Genomic DNA, 14820 nt, shown 5'->3' on the forward strand with positions numbered 1-14820 from the left:
CAAAACGACAGCAACTTGTCTGTTCCCCTTCCCCCAATTCCCCAGCACTGTTCCCATCCCCCCAATTCCCCAATAAAAAAAAAATTTTTAAAAAAATCTTTAAAAAAAAAAAAAAAAAAAACAGAGACTTCCTCCTCAATCACATGAGAAACACTGGAGGGGACTTGAAGAGAGAACAATGTCCTTGTGTTGTGGTTTCACGTGTTTCCTGCAAGATCTGACCGCCCTGATCTAGATCATCTTGCTCCCACTGGAAGTCAGCCGGAGCTTCCCACAAGCAGGAAGACCGGCGTGATGACGCCCAGAGACTTGGGGTCAACCTGCCAAGGATTCAGCCCAGCCCCTGCCCCCCACCCCATTCCCCATGTGAGCAGGTTTCTTAACTTTCATGAGCCTTGGCTTCTTCATCTGTAAAGAGGGGCGCATAGTACCTATTTCACTAAGACCTAAAAGCGTTAATACTCTGTAAGTCACTTAAAACAGTGCAGGCACAGAGTAAGCACTCTGTAAAGACCAGCCATTACCCAACTGCCCCCGCCCCCCGCCATGGGAGAGCTCCTCTTCCATCTACAGAACCCAGGTCAGCTATCCTCTCTCTGCCCTCCCAGGGGGAGAGAAAACTTCCTCTCCCCTCACTGCTCCTGTACCTTGGGGCTGCCCACACCATCCTCTCGTATGTCATTGTCATGGCTGTCCTTGTCCTTAGGCTGTCAGATCCTTCTTAGAGCTGTCACCATGCCTTTTCCATCCCCATCATCCAAGGCAGCTCTGCTCACAACTACATAGTAGGTGATGAACAGGTGTTAACTGACTGGAGTTGAAGCAGCTGACAGCATGGCTCGGGCCACCTACAGATAGTATTCTTTCATCGTGCCTCTAACCTCTCATTCTATAAATCCCTTGGAATCGGGCATCACCTCCAGAGACTCCTGCCCCACCCCGTGCTCTTGCTCCGTGTCCCAGCCTGGGTCCCGTGTGCATACTTCCTCTTCTTACTACATACTATGGACCCATGACCAATGTACCATATTGTTTGGTGTGTTTTAAACTTTTACACAACTGGCAACATAGTGTTGTTATCCTCTGACAACTTGCTTTTTTCATCCAATATGATGTCTTCAAGATTTAACCACATGGATATGTGGAGACCTAGTTTAGTTATCTGGCGGCCATAAAATGCATGGCGCCCAGGCCACACTTCCTGTATGCTGCTCTCAGCCAGCGGCTGAGAATGGCAGGGGTACTGAGGCCAACCCACTGCTGTTGAGATGCGAGACTCCTCTAATGAGCAATTCTGACTCAAGGACACCCCACAGACTGACCAAACCTCTCTTGAAATTGTGCTGCAGTGCCAACCTCTTCCTACCCACCCGTCCTTCACAGGGTCATGTCTGCATCAGGCCCACAGGCCAGACCCCCTTTCTCAGGCTCCATCCCTTTATTGTTCAGGCCTTTTCCCCAGTAAATATTTAGCAGATCTAACCCCTTCAGAGTGTCTGCTTCTCAAAAGACACAAACGAACACAATTCCTGTTAACTTTTTTCATATTATTATTCCAGTCTATAGAGAATGCCACCACTTATGCCTGCTTTCAGACTGTTTCAGCGTTTTGCTGTTGCCAGTTATGCTGACACATGTGGTGGTTTCTGAGTTGTGACAGATGCACAACTGGGATTTTCCCCTTAGCTTGGTATCAGGGTATTTGCGGTTCTCAGTGGTCCCCAATGATCCCAGATTCCTGGCAGCCATGCTCTGTGTACTCCCCTCCCCTTGAGTGTGGGCTGCACCTAGTGACTTTCTTCTGTGAATAGCAAAAGCAATGGATGTCACTTCCAAGATTAGTTTAGAAAAAATCATGCCCTCCACCTTGGGCTGTCCTCTCCCGAGAACTTGTTCACTCCAAGAGAAGCCATGCTGTGAGCTGTCTCGGGGACCGAGGGAGGCCCCCTGCCACTGCTGTTGAGAACTGAATCCCTCCAACAGTCATTGCGTGAGCTTGGAAGAGAATCATCCCCCAGTGGAGACTTCAGAGGAGACTGCAGCCCCTTGATGGCAACCTCATGAGACTTTGCAGCAAAGGCTAAGCAGAGTCCTGACCCACAAAAACCATGAGATAATATGTATTGGTTTGTAAGCCACTAAGCTTGAGGTAATTTGTCATGCAGCAATAGATAACAAATACCGTGCCCAAATGCATTCATAAACATCTGTCCGATTCTGCTACCCCAGAGCAATGGACCCTGGGCTCTTGCCTATGATGATGCATGGCCATGACCCTCCTTTAACTACAGTCTCATTGTCATCCGCACTCAGCCTCAGAGGCTACGGGGGATAGCACCATCACCAAGGTGGGCACACCTATCAGATGGTGACTCCACAGTACCCCTTTTTTCTTTCTCTTTCTCCTCCCTTTCTTTTTTCCTTTCTTTCTTCTTTTTCTTTTCTTTCCTTTCTCTCCTTTCTCTCACTTACCTTCCTTCCTTCCTTCCTTCTCTATCTCTCTCATTCCCTCATTCCTCTCTCTCCCTCTCCCTCCCTCTCTCTCTTTTATCTTCCAAATATTTTTGAAACGTCATTGTGCACCACACAACATTTAAGACTTAGTAATATAGCGATGGGGAAGACCAGGACTCTGCTTGGGGACTGTTAGAGGATGAATTGTGTCCTTCCAAAATTATTTGTTGAAGCCCTAACCCCCAGTATCTCAGAATGTGACTGTATTTGGAGATAGGGTCTTTAAAAGAGGTAATTAAGTTAGAGTGAGGCCATTAGGATGGGCCCTAATCCAATCTGACTGGTGTTCTTATAGGAAGAGGAAATTTGGATGGAGATGTGTGAGCACATAGAGAAAAGGGCCACAGGAGAGCATAATAAGAAGGCAGCCATCTGCAAGCCAAAGAGAGAGGCCTCAGGAGAAACCACACCTCCTGACCCCTTGATCTTGGATTTCCAGGCTCCAGAACTGTGAGAGAATACATTTCTCCAGAGAGAATACAATGTGAGAGAATACATTTCTGTTGTTCAGGCCACCACCCCCACCACCACCACCCACCGCAGTCTGTGGTATTTTGTTATGGCAGTTGGATCTGACTAATACAAGAACTAATGGAGAGGTGAGTCTACACATGCAGGTGAGTGAGCACAACACCCCGAGGTGAAGATAAGTTCACCAGAGAAAATAAAGCACGGGATCAGGATAGAGGGTATCTCAGGTGGCCTGGAAGAGGGACGCACCAGGGTGGCCAAAGCCTGCACAGGTAGCCTTCAAGCTATAAGTAACAAGGAGCTAATCAGGCAAAGGTTTGGAGGCAGAGGGAACAGCTTGTGAAAAGGCCCCAAGCTCTGGAAGATCACTTCTGAGCAGAGAGATGCAGGGGTTAGATGGTTCTCCCTTCCTGGCCCCATGCCTCAGTTTCCTTTTGAGGATGCTCTGCCCCTTTCCATTGCGAGAAGTCCAGAGAGGGCTATTATTTGACACTTTCTAGCCTGTTCCCTGCAAGCACGGACAGGTGCGTGACCAAGATCAGCCAATCGCCACCTCTGGTTCCAGAGCAGGGAGGGTAGGGGTGGGAATTAAGGGCAGGAAGCGGGGGACGAGGAGATTGGCTGCTGGTCCTTGGAACCCCTTGTTCTGCCAGTCTTGCTGCTGTAGGTTCCGTGAACTGCCCCCGGAATGTCCTCTCCCTCTCCGACAAAGTCCCCTGGTGGCTAGAACAGGCGGTGGTGCCCACTGTGGGTAACAGCAGGCTACAGGGGCCAAGACTGATGGTCTGTGAGGCCATGTGGCAGGACTCATGCCCGGAGTCTGTCCCCTCAGCCATTCTTGTGGGGAAGTTTGGGGTGGGGGTGGAGGGGTTGGGGGGGGCAAGAATTACACATTTGCTTCTAAGGGGAAATTTGACAAACAGCAAGACCTGAGGGAAGGCGAGGGGACAGGTTCGAAGGTCTACATAATAACATTTTAAATTTTAAATGGAAATAGAGCTATTCGATGAGTCCACAGCTCACTGGCTGGCCGAAATGGGCTCACAGAATATAAAAGTAATGTATGCTCATTGTAAAGAAAACAAAGACAAACCACACAGAAAATAACACTGTTATTTTGGCAAATACCCTTCTAGCTGCTTTAAAAAATTTTTTTTCTGAAGCTGATGTTGTATAATATTGTATGTCAACTATAAGTGGACATATATATACATATATATGTATATATATAGTCATGGGGCGTGGCGTATAGTGTGGGAGTGGAGTCAAGGGAATTATAATAGATATATATGATATTGGGGGGGATGTGGGGCGCTGGATTGGGGAAGGGGGGTTGTCACCTCGAGGGGTAAAAAGTATAACTATTGCACTGTGTTGTACAGGTGAAACTAATTCTAAAAAATGTGTATTTCACAATAAAAAATAATAATTAAAAAAAAGAAGAAAAAAAAATTTTTTAGTTCTTTTTTTTTTCTTTTATTGGGGAACAATTTGTTTTTGCAGGACCCATCAGCTCCAAGTCAAATCATTGTTTCAATCTAGTTGTGGAGGGCGCAGCTCAGTGGCCCGTGCAGGGATCGAACCGGCAACCTTGGTGTTATGAGCACTGCACTCTAACCAACTGAGCTAACCGGCCACCCCTAAAAATTCTTTTTATTGTGGTAAAATATGCATAACAAAAAAATTGACCATTTTAACCATTTAAGTGTACAATTCAGCGGCATTAAGTACATTCACACTGTTGTACAACAATCACCACCATCCATCTCCAGAACATTTTTCATTTTCCAAATTGAAACTCTGTCCCCATTAGACACTAACATCCATCCCCCTCCCCCAGCCCCTGGCACCCACCGTTCTCCTTTCTGTCTGTATGAATTTGACCATTCTAGTACTCAATCTAAGTGGAGTCACGCAGCATTTGTCCTTTTGTGCCTGGCCAAGCTACTTGTTTAAACACACATAATAGACTAAACAGAAATGGAATCACAATAAGCAAGTTTTGTCACTTTTCTATTTGGCAGTACATCAGCACCATGTCTCCACATTAGCACATGAAATTCTACACCCTCATTCTGGGCGCCTGCCCCACACTCCAGGGAGAGCCGTGCGTGGCATTTGTCTGACGCATCCCTGCTTGTGGACATGAGGTGGTTTCTAGTCTCCCTCCTGAGCAATCTTCAGTAAATGGCCTCAGTCTTCATCCACCAAGGGATCCAGTCCCGTCTTTAGGATGAGAGCCTGGAGGTCTGGTTCCTGAGCCACAGGGAGCAGTTTAAACACTGACGCACACTGCCAAGTTGCACCTCGAAGGTGGGAAATAAAAAGTGCTCATTTTCTCAGCAACTCTGGGGCTCATCATCAGCCTTTATACAATAGTTTCTTAGGTGGCTAAAGGGGGGGGGGGAAATCTCACTGCTTCAATCTGCATTTATTTGATTGAACATCGTTTCATGTTTATTGGCCATTTACCTTTCTCCCTTTGGAACTGCCTATTCCCACCGTTTGCAATTTTTTCAAGGAAAAAACATATTCGGAAATAAAGAGGTACTACCCTCAGGAACAAGACCTAGTAAAACTGTGCCTCCTTAAGCCTCTCAGAAGGGGCACGTTTGTCAACAGAATGAATGTGCTTTGAAATTCCTCCTTTAGCAGGCTTCCAGGATATTTTTTTTTCAATATATGAGTCATCAGCATCACAGCAGCTGAAATTGTCAGCACCAAAAGCGTACAGGTCTCCTTCCAGCTCCTAAATCCCAGAAAACAAATTTAGAAAGCAAGTTATCTAGCACTGGAAATACAAATTTACATTCTCTCAGGTAGCTGAGGCCAAGTTCAAGTTAACATCATTTCTGGCACCTAGTGAACTATGTGCAGATGGGAGGTCACCAAGATCCTTAGGGCAGGCTTTCTTGCACTTGAATCCCTTTATCATCAGCAAAGGAAACTGCGCAAAAAACAAAGATGTAATGTTTTTCTCCCCCATAGAATGAGCATCAGATACATCCATCCCAAAAGTTCATTCGACTATTTATTTAAATAACATTCTATGCCACTTAGAAAATTAAAACATAATGTTCATTTTTTTTCTTTCTTTATTTTTATTAATTTATATTAATGAAGAGGAGAAAATAACTTCAGTGTCCTTAATTTTGTCAGCAAGAGCCAAAGTCTAATTTGATTCCATCTAAAATGTGGCCACAGGTAGCCACGAAGTAGTCAAGTTTGGGAGGCAGGAAGAACATTGGCACACCAAAACTACTGTGCAGTCAAGTCTAGTGACAACAATAGCGACGATGGCGACGACAAGATCAATAATAACAGCTCTCAAGAACACTGCAACACCTTCAAGGCAACAAGTTTGTTTTCTGCTTCTTGGAAGACAAAAACCTCAAGTCATTATCCCCACTGTCACTGTCACTCTTTGACATAGCTCAGCCAAAAATTCAGATGATCTTAGGCAAGTTTTGGCGTCCCTCCTCACGGCATCTTTGTTCTGGCTGTCTTTTGAGCACCGTCTCCATGACAGATCCTGCATGCAGTAAGTCAGATCGATTTCCCTCACTTTAGGAAATAGACAAGTGAGGGGCAGCACAATGGCCCACCACTTAGACTAAGGAGGAGGAGGCCAGCTGAGGGACAGGTAACATAGAATAACTCTCCTTCCTAGAAGAAAACACAAATTGTCCAAGGAGAGACATTTGAGCATTAGGATGCTTTCTGCTGCAAGTAATGGAAGTCTGACTAAACTTTTCCTAAGGGACTCTGGCGTAGGGTATGCCCCAGAGCTCAGGACGAATGCACAGAAATCTCTGGGAGCAAACCATGTGGTTTGAGGCTCTCATCCCAGCCTCTCTCTCCTTGTGCCTGATCTGTTCTCCTTCCCAGCTTCTTCTGTCTCCTGCAACCGCGTGGCAGAAAACATGGTGCCTCACTACCACCAATCATATTTCATTAAGTATGAAGGAGGAAACACTGATGCTCCTAAGATCAGGAAAAAGACAAAAATGTGTGCTGTCACCACTTCTATTTAATATTGTACTGGAGGTTCTAGCCAAAGCAATTAGGCATAAAAATGACATTAAAAAAAAATCCAGAATGGAAAAAACAGAAGTAAAACTATCCACAGAACACATGACTTGAATATAGAAAACCCTAAGGAATTCACTCAAAGCCTATTTGAACTAATCAACGAGTTCAGCAAGGTTGCAGGATATACTCAGATTAATATACAAAATCAATTGTATTTCCATATATTTGCAATGAACAATCTGAAAATGCAATTAAGAAAACAATTCCATTTAAATAACTTCAAACAGAAAAAAATTAGAGATAAATTTCACAAAAAAATATGCAAAACTTATACTCTGAAAAAAAAATACTGTGGGAAGAAATTAAACATTTTCCCCTTGGCTCTCTAATAGGTAAAACGCTCAAAACGGACCTGCTACTGAGATTAGCAGTAAAAATGTGCCAGAAAAATACCAGCCCCACAATGACTCAAGACCTGTTACCAATAAACTCATCTCTGATTGCCCCTATCAGAACTGCAAAGCCTCAAAGTATCCCTAACAAGTTTTTCTTTGCAATGTCAATCAAAAGCAACCAAGGTGCAAAGGGTGAGAACTGACCCCTAAACAAGAGAAAAAAAACAGACAATAAACCCTAAAACATGGGATAGGCAGAGAGTGGAACCGCTTCTGCAGCAGGTGAATTTAACTCTTGGGAGCACAGCCTAATGCCATAACTGCAATTTTTGCAGCTCACTGACACTGTCCTGTTGCGTATGACATGAATTTTGTTGAGTTTGACACGAGAATTCCTGAGTAACTTTTTTTTTTTTTTAATTCCAACGCCTCACCGTACCTCCCATAGACCCCGATGCGATTGCTTGGGGTTAGGCCCCACAGCCGTTTTGTACACAGCCCCGGGCCTTAGGGCGCAGCCTGACACCTGGCCCTCTGCAGAAGCCGGCTCTAAATTCGGCACACGGAGACCCAGTTGATCGTTCCCTCCCTGGAGTTTGCAAGCCTTGATCAGCCTGGGGGGCACGCTGGCAGGATTCAATCCTCTGCTCTCCCCGACGCTCCTAGCTTTGGGCCTCACGTGACCTCGCCGAGCCCGTCTGCGATCCGTGAAATGGTGACACACGACCGCAGGGCTGGAGAGAGGAGAAAGTCAGCTGGCCTGTGAGAGGCGCTCGGCACCGGGTCCAGTCGGCGGCTTCTGGGAGATATGGGCGGAGACGATCCCGCTTCGCTCTCCCCAAAGCAGCCGCGGGGGAATAGCGGCTCCGCGTTCGCCCCCCGTATCCCAGCCGTGGACGCCACCCCCGGCATGTTTCCACCGCACCTCGCGCCCGGCGGTAACCGGGGAGTCCCGCGCTGCCTCAGGGAGGTGGGGGCATCGAGGACTCCCTGCAGTCAGCGCCTCACCCCACTATAGGCAGGGGGCCCGACTAAAATGGTTTCTCAAGCTTATCCTCACACTCCCAAAATGAGACGAGTGGGTAAAGCAGGGCAAAATTGGGCATGAGCAAAAGTGTGAACCGGGACGCTCGGTTGAGGCACCGCTGGGATTCGAACCCAGGATCTCCTGTTTACTAGACAGGCGCTTTAACCAACTAAGCCACGGCGCCGCCCGCACATGCACCGCGAGAATCTGCTCCTTATTACCATTTACTGCTTCGGTCGCACACATGCGCACAAGTCTTGCCGGCAGCGAGGGCATGCGTGCTGTAGGACCCAACTCTTACAGGCGGCTGAGGCGGAGCTATGGGACGCAGAGGTCAGAAGCTCAGGCTGTGCACGGTGGGCGGGGCCCGGGTGGGTTTCTCGGCGTCTGTAGCTTCCGTGTCTGGGCGTGGAGCCCAGGTGGCCCCTTTCTTTGGGGGATGCTAGCTGCATGGTCTGGCCTTCTGCCCTGTAGAACTAGCGCAAGCAAGCCCCCACGGCTGTCCGGCTAGGCCAAGCCCCCTTCGGTTCCCGAGATACCCGCCCCGCTAGCGCGGCCTGGCAGCCACCTCACCCCGGCGTACAAGCAGGGCGCGCGCCCAGCGGTAGTCCAGCCGGTACCACGCGTGGGACTCTTAGCACTGGCGCCCTCCGCCTGGGAGATCGGCGGCCAGCCTGTCGAGTCCAGACCCGTAGCTTCAATTGGGCCGCTTCTCCGGCGGACCTTGAGAGTGGACGAGTCCGGGGACACTGAGGGGTCGAGAGCTTCAAGGGGCCCAGGCTGCTGGCCTTGGAGCACCCACACCATTCGTGGTGAGGATTCCGCTGCAAGGCCAGGCCCTGCCCACCCAGGCTTCTCACCTGCCCAGTCTCCTCACTCGGACACATCAGCCACTTTGTCCCAACACTTTTAGGGGGCCTTTCAGCAACAACATAGCCAAACACTGCTTATCTATAATAGTCACCAGCAGTTTCTAGGATGGGAAAGGCTCATCCACAGAAATGTAAGTCTCTGCAAAAATATATGCACAAAAAGGTTCACTCCGGTATTTTTTGTAATAGCAAACAAACGAGAAACAACCTAAGTCCCCCTCAGTGAGGGCAGTATTGGTGTATGCAGTCCAGCCATCCTCCGCAGCAGTGGGGGAGACTACATCTATGCTGTCTTCATGTGCCAGAGGACGGAGACCAGTAGCCACAGGACTTCTCTTCGAAGGAGAGTGAATTTCTGAGAGCGTGGAGTGGAGTTTTGACATAAGTCATACACGTCACTCATGTAAATAAATGAATAGCTGCTGACCAGCCAGCTCCAGTCTGAGCAGTCACCAGCGCTGTGACTGAGGAAGGGTGTCACCAAGCACAGGACCTGCCCAAAGAATGACTACCAGATTATGGTGCTCCTGGGCAGAATTATTGGATGCCAGTCAACTAACACTACATACATCAGCCCTGCAATTGAGTTTTTAAAACGGACCACGGGGCATACTAGTGATATTTGAGGGAATCACGTGAGCAATACCAAATGGAAAAGGGAGTCCTTCATGTTTGTCAACGGACACTTGCACTCCTGAAGTAACTGATTTATGTTGTACTGTGTGCTGTGGAAGGAGGACACATGGGCATGCCGGAAATTGAAAAGTCTGGGGTGGAGAGCATTAAATATTCCGGGATGGAGATGCCCACCACTCGCCTGCCTAACCAGACCTTCCTCTGCTCTGGGCAGGTGGCCATCTGGGAGCACCAGACAGGGAGATTGCACCCACAGGGCCTTGCCACAGTACACTCTCCTCCACAGAGGGGACCCCACACATCTTCCTCTTCATTCTGCAAGCCCTTCCCCAAGCGCTGCCTTACAGGGCAACTCCAGAGTTCAGAATGGGAGTCCAGAAATGTGTCTGAATGAACACCAGGACATAAAGCTTTGAAATAGCAAAAATCCTTCTGGAATTCACATGCACACTTGTTTTCCGATGGAATTTAGGTTTATTCTGCCAGAAAAATAAAAACAAAGCATTCAGTCCCGTTCAATAAGGGCGCTGTGTTGCCAAGGAGGCAGCACAGTGATAGAAGCCCAACCAGGGCTTGGCACCAGTCTGACAGGCCCACCTGGCCAAGGAGGGGGCCTCAGAGAAAGGTCCCTGCAGAGCCCTAACACCTATATGACAGGTGGCCTGTGCTGAAGTCTCTCAAAGGGCCCAGTGGCCATCAGTCATCCTCACCCAGGCTGCACCACCTTCCCAGTTAGTTAATCCTTCTCTTATGATGATGACGAGGCCTCTGCTGACAAGCCTTTTGCATCCATTCGGCAGAACACACATTTCGTGACTGTTTCAGAAAAGATGTCACTTTCGTAGATGCTGAAAGGCCTGCCACATTCTTCACACTGACATGAAATATTTAAAAAGAGCAGAAAGGAGGTGCTGGTCAGAGGGGATTAAGGCACACAGTTAAAATTCTTCTACCTAATCCAACCGCCTGGGGCTAGGTCAAGGTGACAGCTGCCTCACCTCTCTGGGATGTCTACCCCTCCAAGGGTGGAAATTGCAGGCCACTGAGAGAATGGGCACAGGCCTCTCCCTCTCCTCCTCCCAAAAGCTACGCAGTACTGCCAGCTTATGTCCCCTGCCATGGGGGTCCTGCGGGTGGGAGTGGCAAGCCACTTGTCAGTGGAGAGGACAGGAGGTGGGTGTCTAACCTCATCCTCTGCTCTGTGCAGAGCAGAACTGTGGGGCCAACTGGATATCCTAACTCCCCGACATCCTGGGGACACCTCACTTTTACAGAACTATGAGAAGCAAGTAGGCAAGGTTTCTGAACAAAGCAGGAATTTTTACTAGATGATGAAGGTGCTCAGCACCCTCCTCCATCTCGGAGCCTGTTTCTGGCCAAAGCACACAGAGAACAGTGGGTACCGTGGCACAGCTCACTCACCACACCTGCTTCCCACAAACAAGTGAGCGACACCACGGGTGGGTTATCAAGCGCTGGGCAGAGTTCTCTCAGGGGTCCCCAACACAGCACGGTCCCCTGAGACAAGCCTGTAAGGTGGCATGCCCCTGTCCTGGCTCTCCAAGCCCCTGTGCTTTACCACCCTTGCCCACTGCAGGGCATTAAGACCTGCAGGAGAGGCAAGGCAAACCCTACCAGGGGCAGGCCCTCTGGGAAATCCCGCCTCTGAGGAAATCCAGCCTTTTTATTAAAACTTCTTTATTTACCCACGGCATAATTACTCATGGCCCAACCCCAGAAGGGCAGGACTCAGAGCAGGCAACTCTCGCTGGCAAGGGAAGGACATGGGCAAGCACTAGTCAGCTTCCAGGGCCTGAGAGCTAACATGGCCACAAAGGCCATGAGAACCAGTGGGCCACAAAAATGAGGTCCCTGTGGGTCCCACCCCTCACTTCCCTGCCCTGCAGTGCCGTTTCCAAATTAGTTGTTCCCAGAAGCAGTGGCTGTTAGCCGGACCTTCTGAGAGGAGACAAGCCTGCAGGATTCCAAGGAAGGAAAACTCAAGAGGGCCCAGCATAGACTCATCAGCCCTTGGAGGCAGCAGCCGGGTGCCTGCTCAGAGGTCCCAGCAGGGACAGGCCTCCACTGCCCAAGGAGATAGCCTCTGTGGCCAGCCCTGGCTACACCTGGTGAAGCAGAAGATGCACCCACTCTACCACCAAGACTTCCACTAGAGAAACACAGGCACCTGAGCCCCTTCTATGGGAAATGGGGCACTGGGGGCCTGGCCAGAGGGTCTGCAGCGGAAGCATAGGAGGCTCACGCAGTGTCCAGCTGCGTGCCCCGCCATTCCTCCAGTGCTCCCTCAGGCCTCCTTCCCACTGCCTCCACTCCTCAGACACACCACACTCACTCCTGCCTCAGAGTCTCCACACTGGCCATTTCCTCTTTGGGGAAGTTCCCCCAAACATCTACACATCTCACTCCCTCACTGCCTTCAAGTCTTTGAACAAATGTCACCATCTCAGTGAGATCTACCTATGCTGACCACCCTTTAAAATAGTGTAATCTCCTGCACTTCCATTCCCGTTTCTTATGCTATTTTTCTCCAAATTATTTATCACTATGTGACTCACTGCCTATTTCTCTTATTTCTTTATTCATTGTTCATCTCCCCTTTTAGAATTAAAGCTCCTTCAGGGCAAGGATTTCAATCGGTTTGTTCATGGTCTTACCCCCAGTTGCCCAAGAAATGTTTGTTCAAAGAATAAATAAATTTGTAGTGGTAACCAATGGAAAGCCTTCGTTGGGCTTAATTTTACTCAATACCAACCTGTTCCACCTTTAAACCCAAGGCCTTTTTGTTCTCAATTACCAAAGGAACTCGGTCAATGTCTTCAATATTCCATAGTCTCATGGTTGTATCCTAAAAGAAGTCAAACAGCAAACCAGCAGTCACAAAATAGACTCATTAGGCTGGGAGGCCCCGGGAAGGTGCATCGCTTTCAGGTTATGTGTGGAGAACCTCAACCTGCCCAGGAGCAGAGCTAGGGTGACCGATCGTCTGTTTCTCCAGCACCCACCTTTCCAGCTTTTGCTCTGTAAGTCCCATGTCCCAGCAAACCCCTTTCAGGGTGCAAAAAGCCTCATTTTTTTCAGCAATGAGTGTGGAAGTTGGGAGAGGGGTACAAAACTCATATAGCAGCCCCCAAAATAGGAGCTGAAAGCAAAACTATTTTTAATGTTAAATGGATACACATAGATGACCCACCTTCCATAGCTGCTGTCACTGTTTTCTACAATTAGCAGCTCACAATAATTGGTTATCTGTTTCTGTGATTCACTCCCAGTGGTGCGACTTATGTATTCGACTTAACTGCCCTGTAATTGTGAGTTTTAACAGTCTGTCTTTGATTGTACCTGTGGGTTAACTGCTGTGCTTTATTTCAAGATAATACTGGTAGAATTGTTAACATTGTGAATATGGTGAGTTTTAGGAGAGTTAGGATTACTAAAATGAGAACAATTACAAGACCAATGCCAGCATGACCCAAACGTCACCAGAAAAGAAGGCTATACAACTCCGTTTAACAACAGATAAACAGGCATATAAAACTAGATTGAGGGGTAAATAACCAGAACAAAGCACATGCGTAATATGCAAAAAGTAATTTGGGGTTGGGTTTGGTGGAGAAGGGGATGTGAAAGCATATATGGTAACTGAGTCTCACAAGTCTGGGCTAAGACAGCCAAGTTCTAAATCAAAGGTTTTTCATCTCCCAATAATATACCAATGTGAAAGAAAATGAAATATAAGCCATCCATTGGAAAAGAAGTAAAACTATGTCTATTTGAAGATTACATGACCTTGTATATAGAAAATACTAAGGAATCCACTAAAAAAAAACTATTAGAATAAACAAGCTCAGTAGGATAATAGGATACAAAATCAATACACAAAAATCAATTGTATTTTTATATACTTGCAATGAAAAATCTGAAAATGCAATTGAATAAACAATTCCATTTAACATCAAAAAGAATAAAATGCTTAGGAATAAATTTAACAAAAGTGGTGCAAAACTTAAAGACCAAAATCTAAAAAATATTATGAAAACTAAAGGAGACATAAATACACTGAAAAACATCCCATGTTCAATGGATCAGAAAATTTAATATTGGTAAGATGACAATACCCATCCTCAAAGGGATGTACAAATTCAACACAATCCCTATGAAAATATCAGCTGACTTCTTTGCAGACATTCACTAACAGATCCTAAAATCCATATGGAAATTCAAGGGACACAGAACTGCAAAAACAATCTTGAACCAGAAAAACAATGTTGGAGGATTCATTCGTCCCTGTTTTCAAATCTTATTACAAAGCTACAGTTATCAAGATAGTGTGATTCTGGCATAAGGAAAGAAATATAGGTCAATGGAACAGAATTGAGAGTCCATACATAAACCCTCACATTTATGGTCAATTATTTTTTACCAGGGTGCCAAGACCTAAAACTATAAAACTAGAAGCACTACTTTTATAACTAGAAGAACTAAAAAACTATAAAACTTAGAAATAAGCCTAGGGGTAAATCTTTGTGACCCTGAATTAGGCAGTGATTTCTTAAATCTGACACCAAAATACAAGCAACAAAGTGAAAAATCAATGAACTGTTTAAAATCAAAATTTAAAATCAAAAGTTTAAAACTTTTGTGCTTCAAAAGACATACATCAAGGAAGTAAAAAGAGGGCCGGCCAAGTGGCGTGATGGTGGCGTGATGGTTGGGAACTCGCTTGGGATGCCAGAGGGCCCCGGTTCAGATCCCTCGTGGGCCAGTGACACTGCCCTCTACAGCTAAGATGCTGAACAACAGCTCAACCTGGAGCTGGGCTGCCATGAGTCGCTGGCGACGGCGTAGGCTGCAG

The 14820-nt window shown here is 47.2% G+C and overlaps 1 protein-coding gene and 2 non-coding genes across 3 annotated transcripts in view; all 3 read right to left on the reverse strand.

The window, feature by feature from the left end:
- Nucleotides 1–4547: 4547 nt before the first annotated feature.
- On the reverse strand, nucleotides 4548–4621 carry TRNAM-CAU (transfer RNA methionine (anticodon CAU)). Its single transcript has one exon. It is a non-coding gene; the product is annotated as a tRNA-Met (tRNA).
- A 3928-nt stretch (nucleotides 4622–8549) lies between these two features.
- On the reverse strand, nucleotides 8550–8623 carry TRNAT-AGU (transfer RNA threonine (anticodon AGU)). The gene has a single exon. It is a non-coding gene; the product is annotated as a tRNA-Thr (tRNA).
- Nucleotides 8624–10463: 1840 nt separating this feature from the next.
- WDR88 (WD repeat domain 88) overlaps nucleotides 10464–14820 on the reverse strand; it is a 26500-nt gene continuing 22143 nt past the window's right edge. The window contains exons 10-11 of the mRNA XM_019654474.1: nucleotides 12721–12813; nucleotides 10464–10821 (exon numbers count right to left, since the gene is read on the reverse strand). Of these exons, the coding sequence (XP_019510019.1) occupies nucleotides 10696–10821; nucleotides 12721–12813 (219 nt within the window). The 3' untranslated portion in view covers nucleotides 10464–10695. The remainder of the gene's footprint in view (nucleotides 10822–12720; nucleotides 12814–14820) is intronic.

The sequence above is a fragment of the Hipposideros armiger genome, unplaced genomic scaffold (assembly GCF_001890085.2).
Source record: "Hipposideros armiger isolate ML-2016 unplaced genomic scaffold, ASM189008v1 scaffold_224, whole genome shotgun sequence".
Lineage (NCBI taxonomy): Eukaryota > Metazoa > Chordata > Mammalia > Chiroptera > Hipposideridae > Hipposideros > Hipposideros armiger.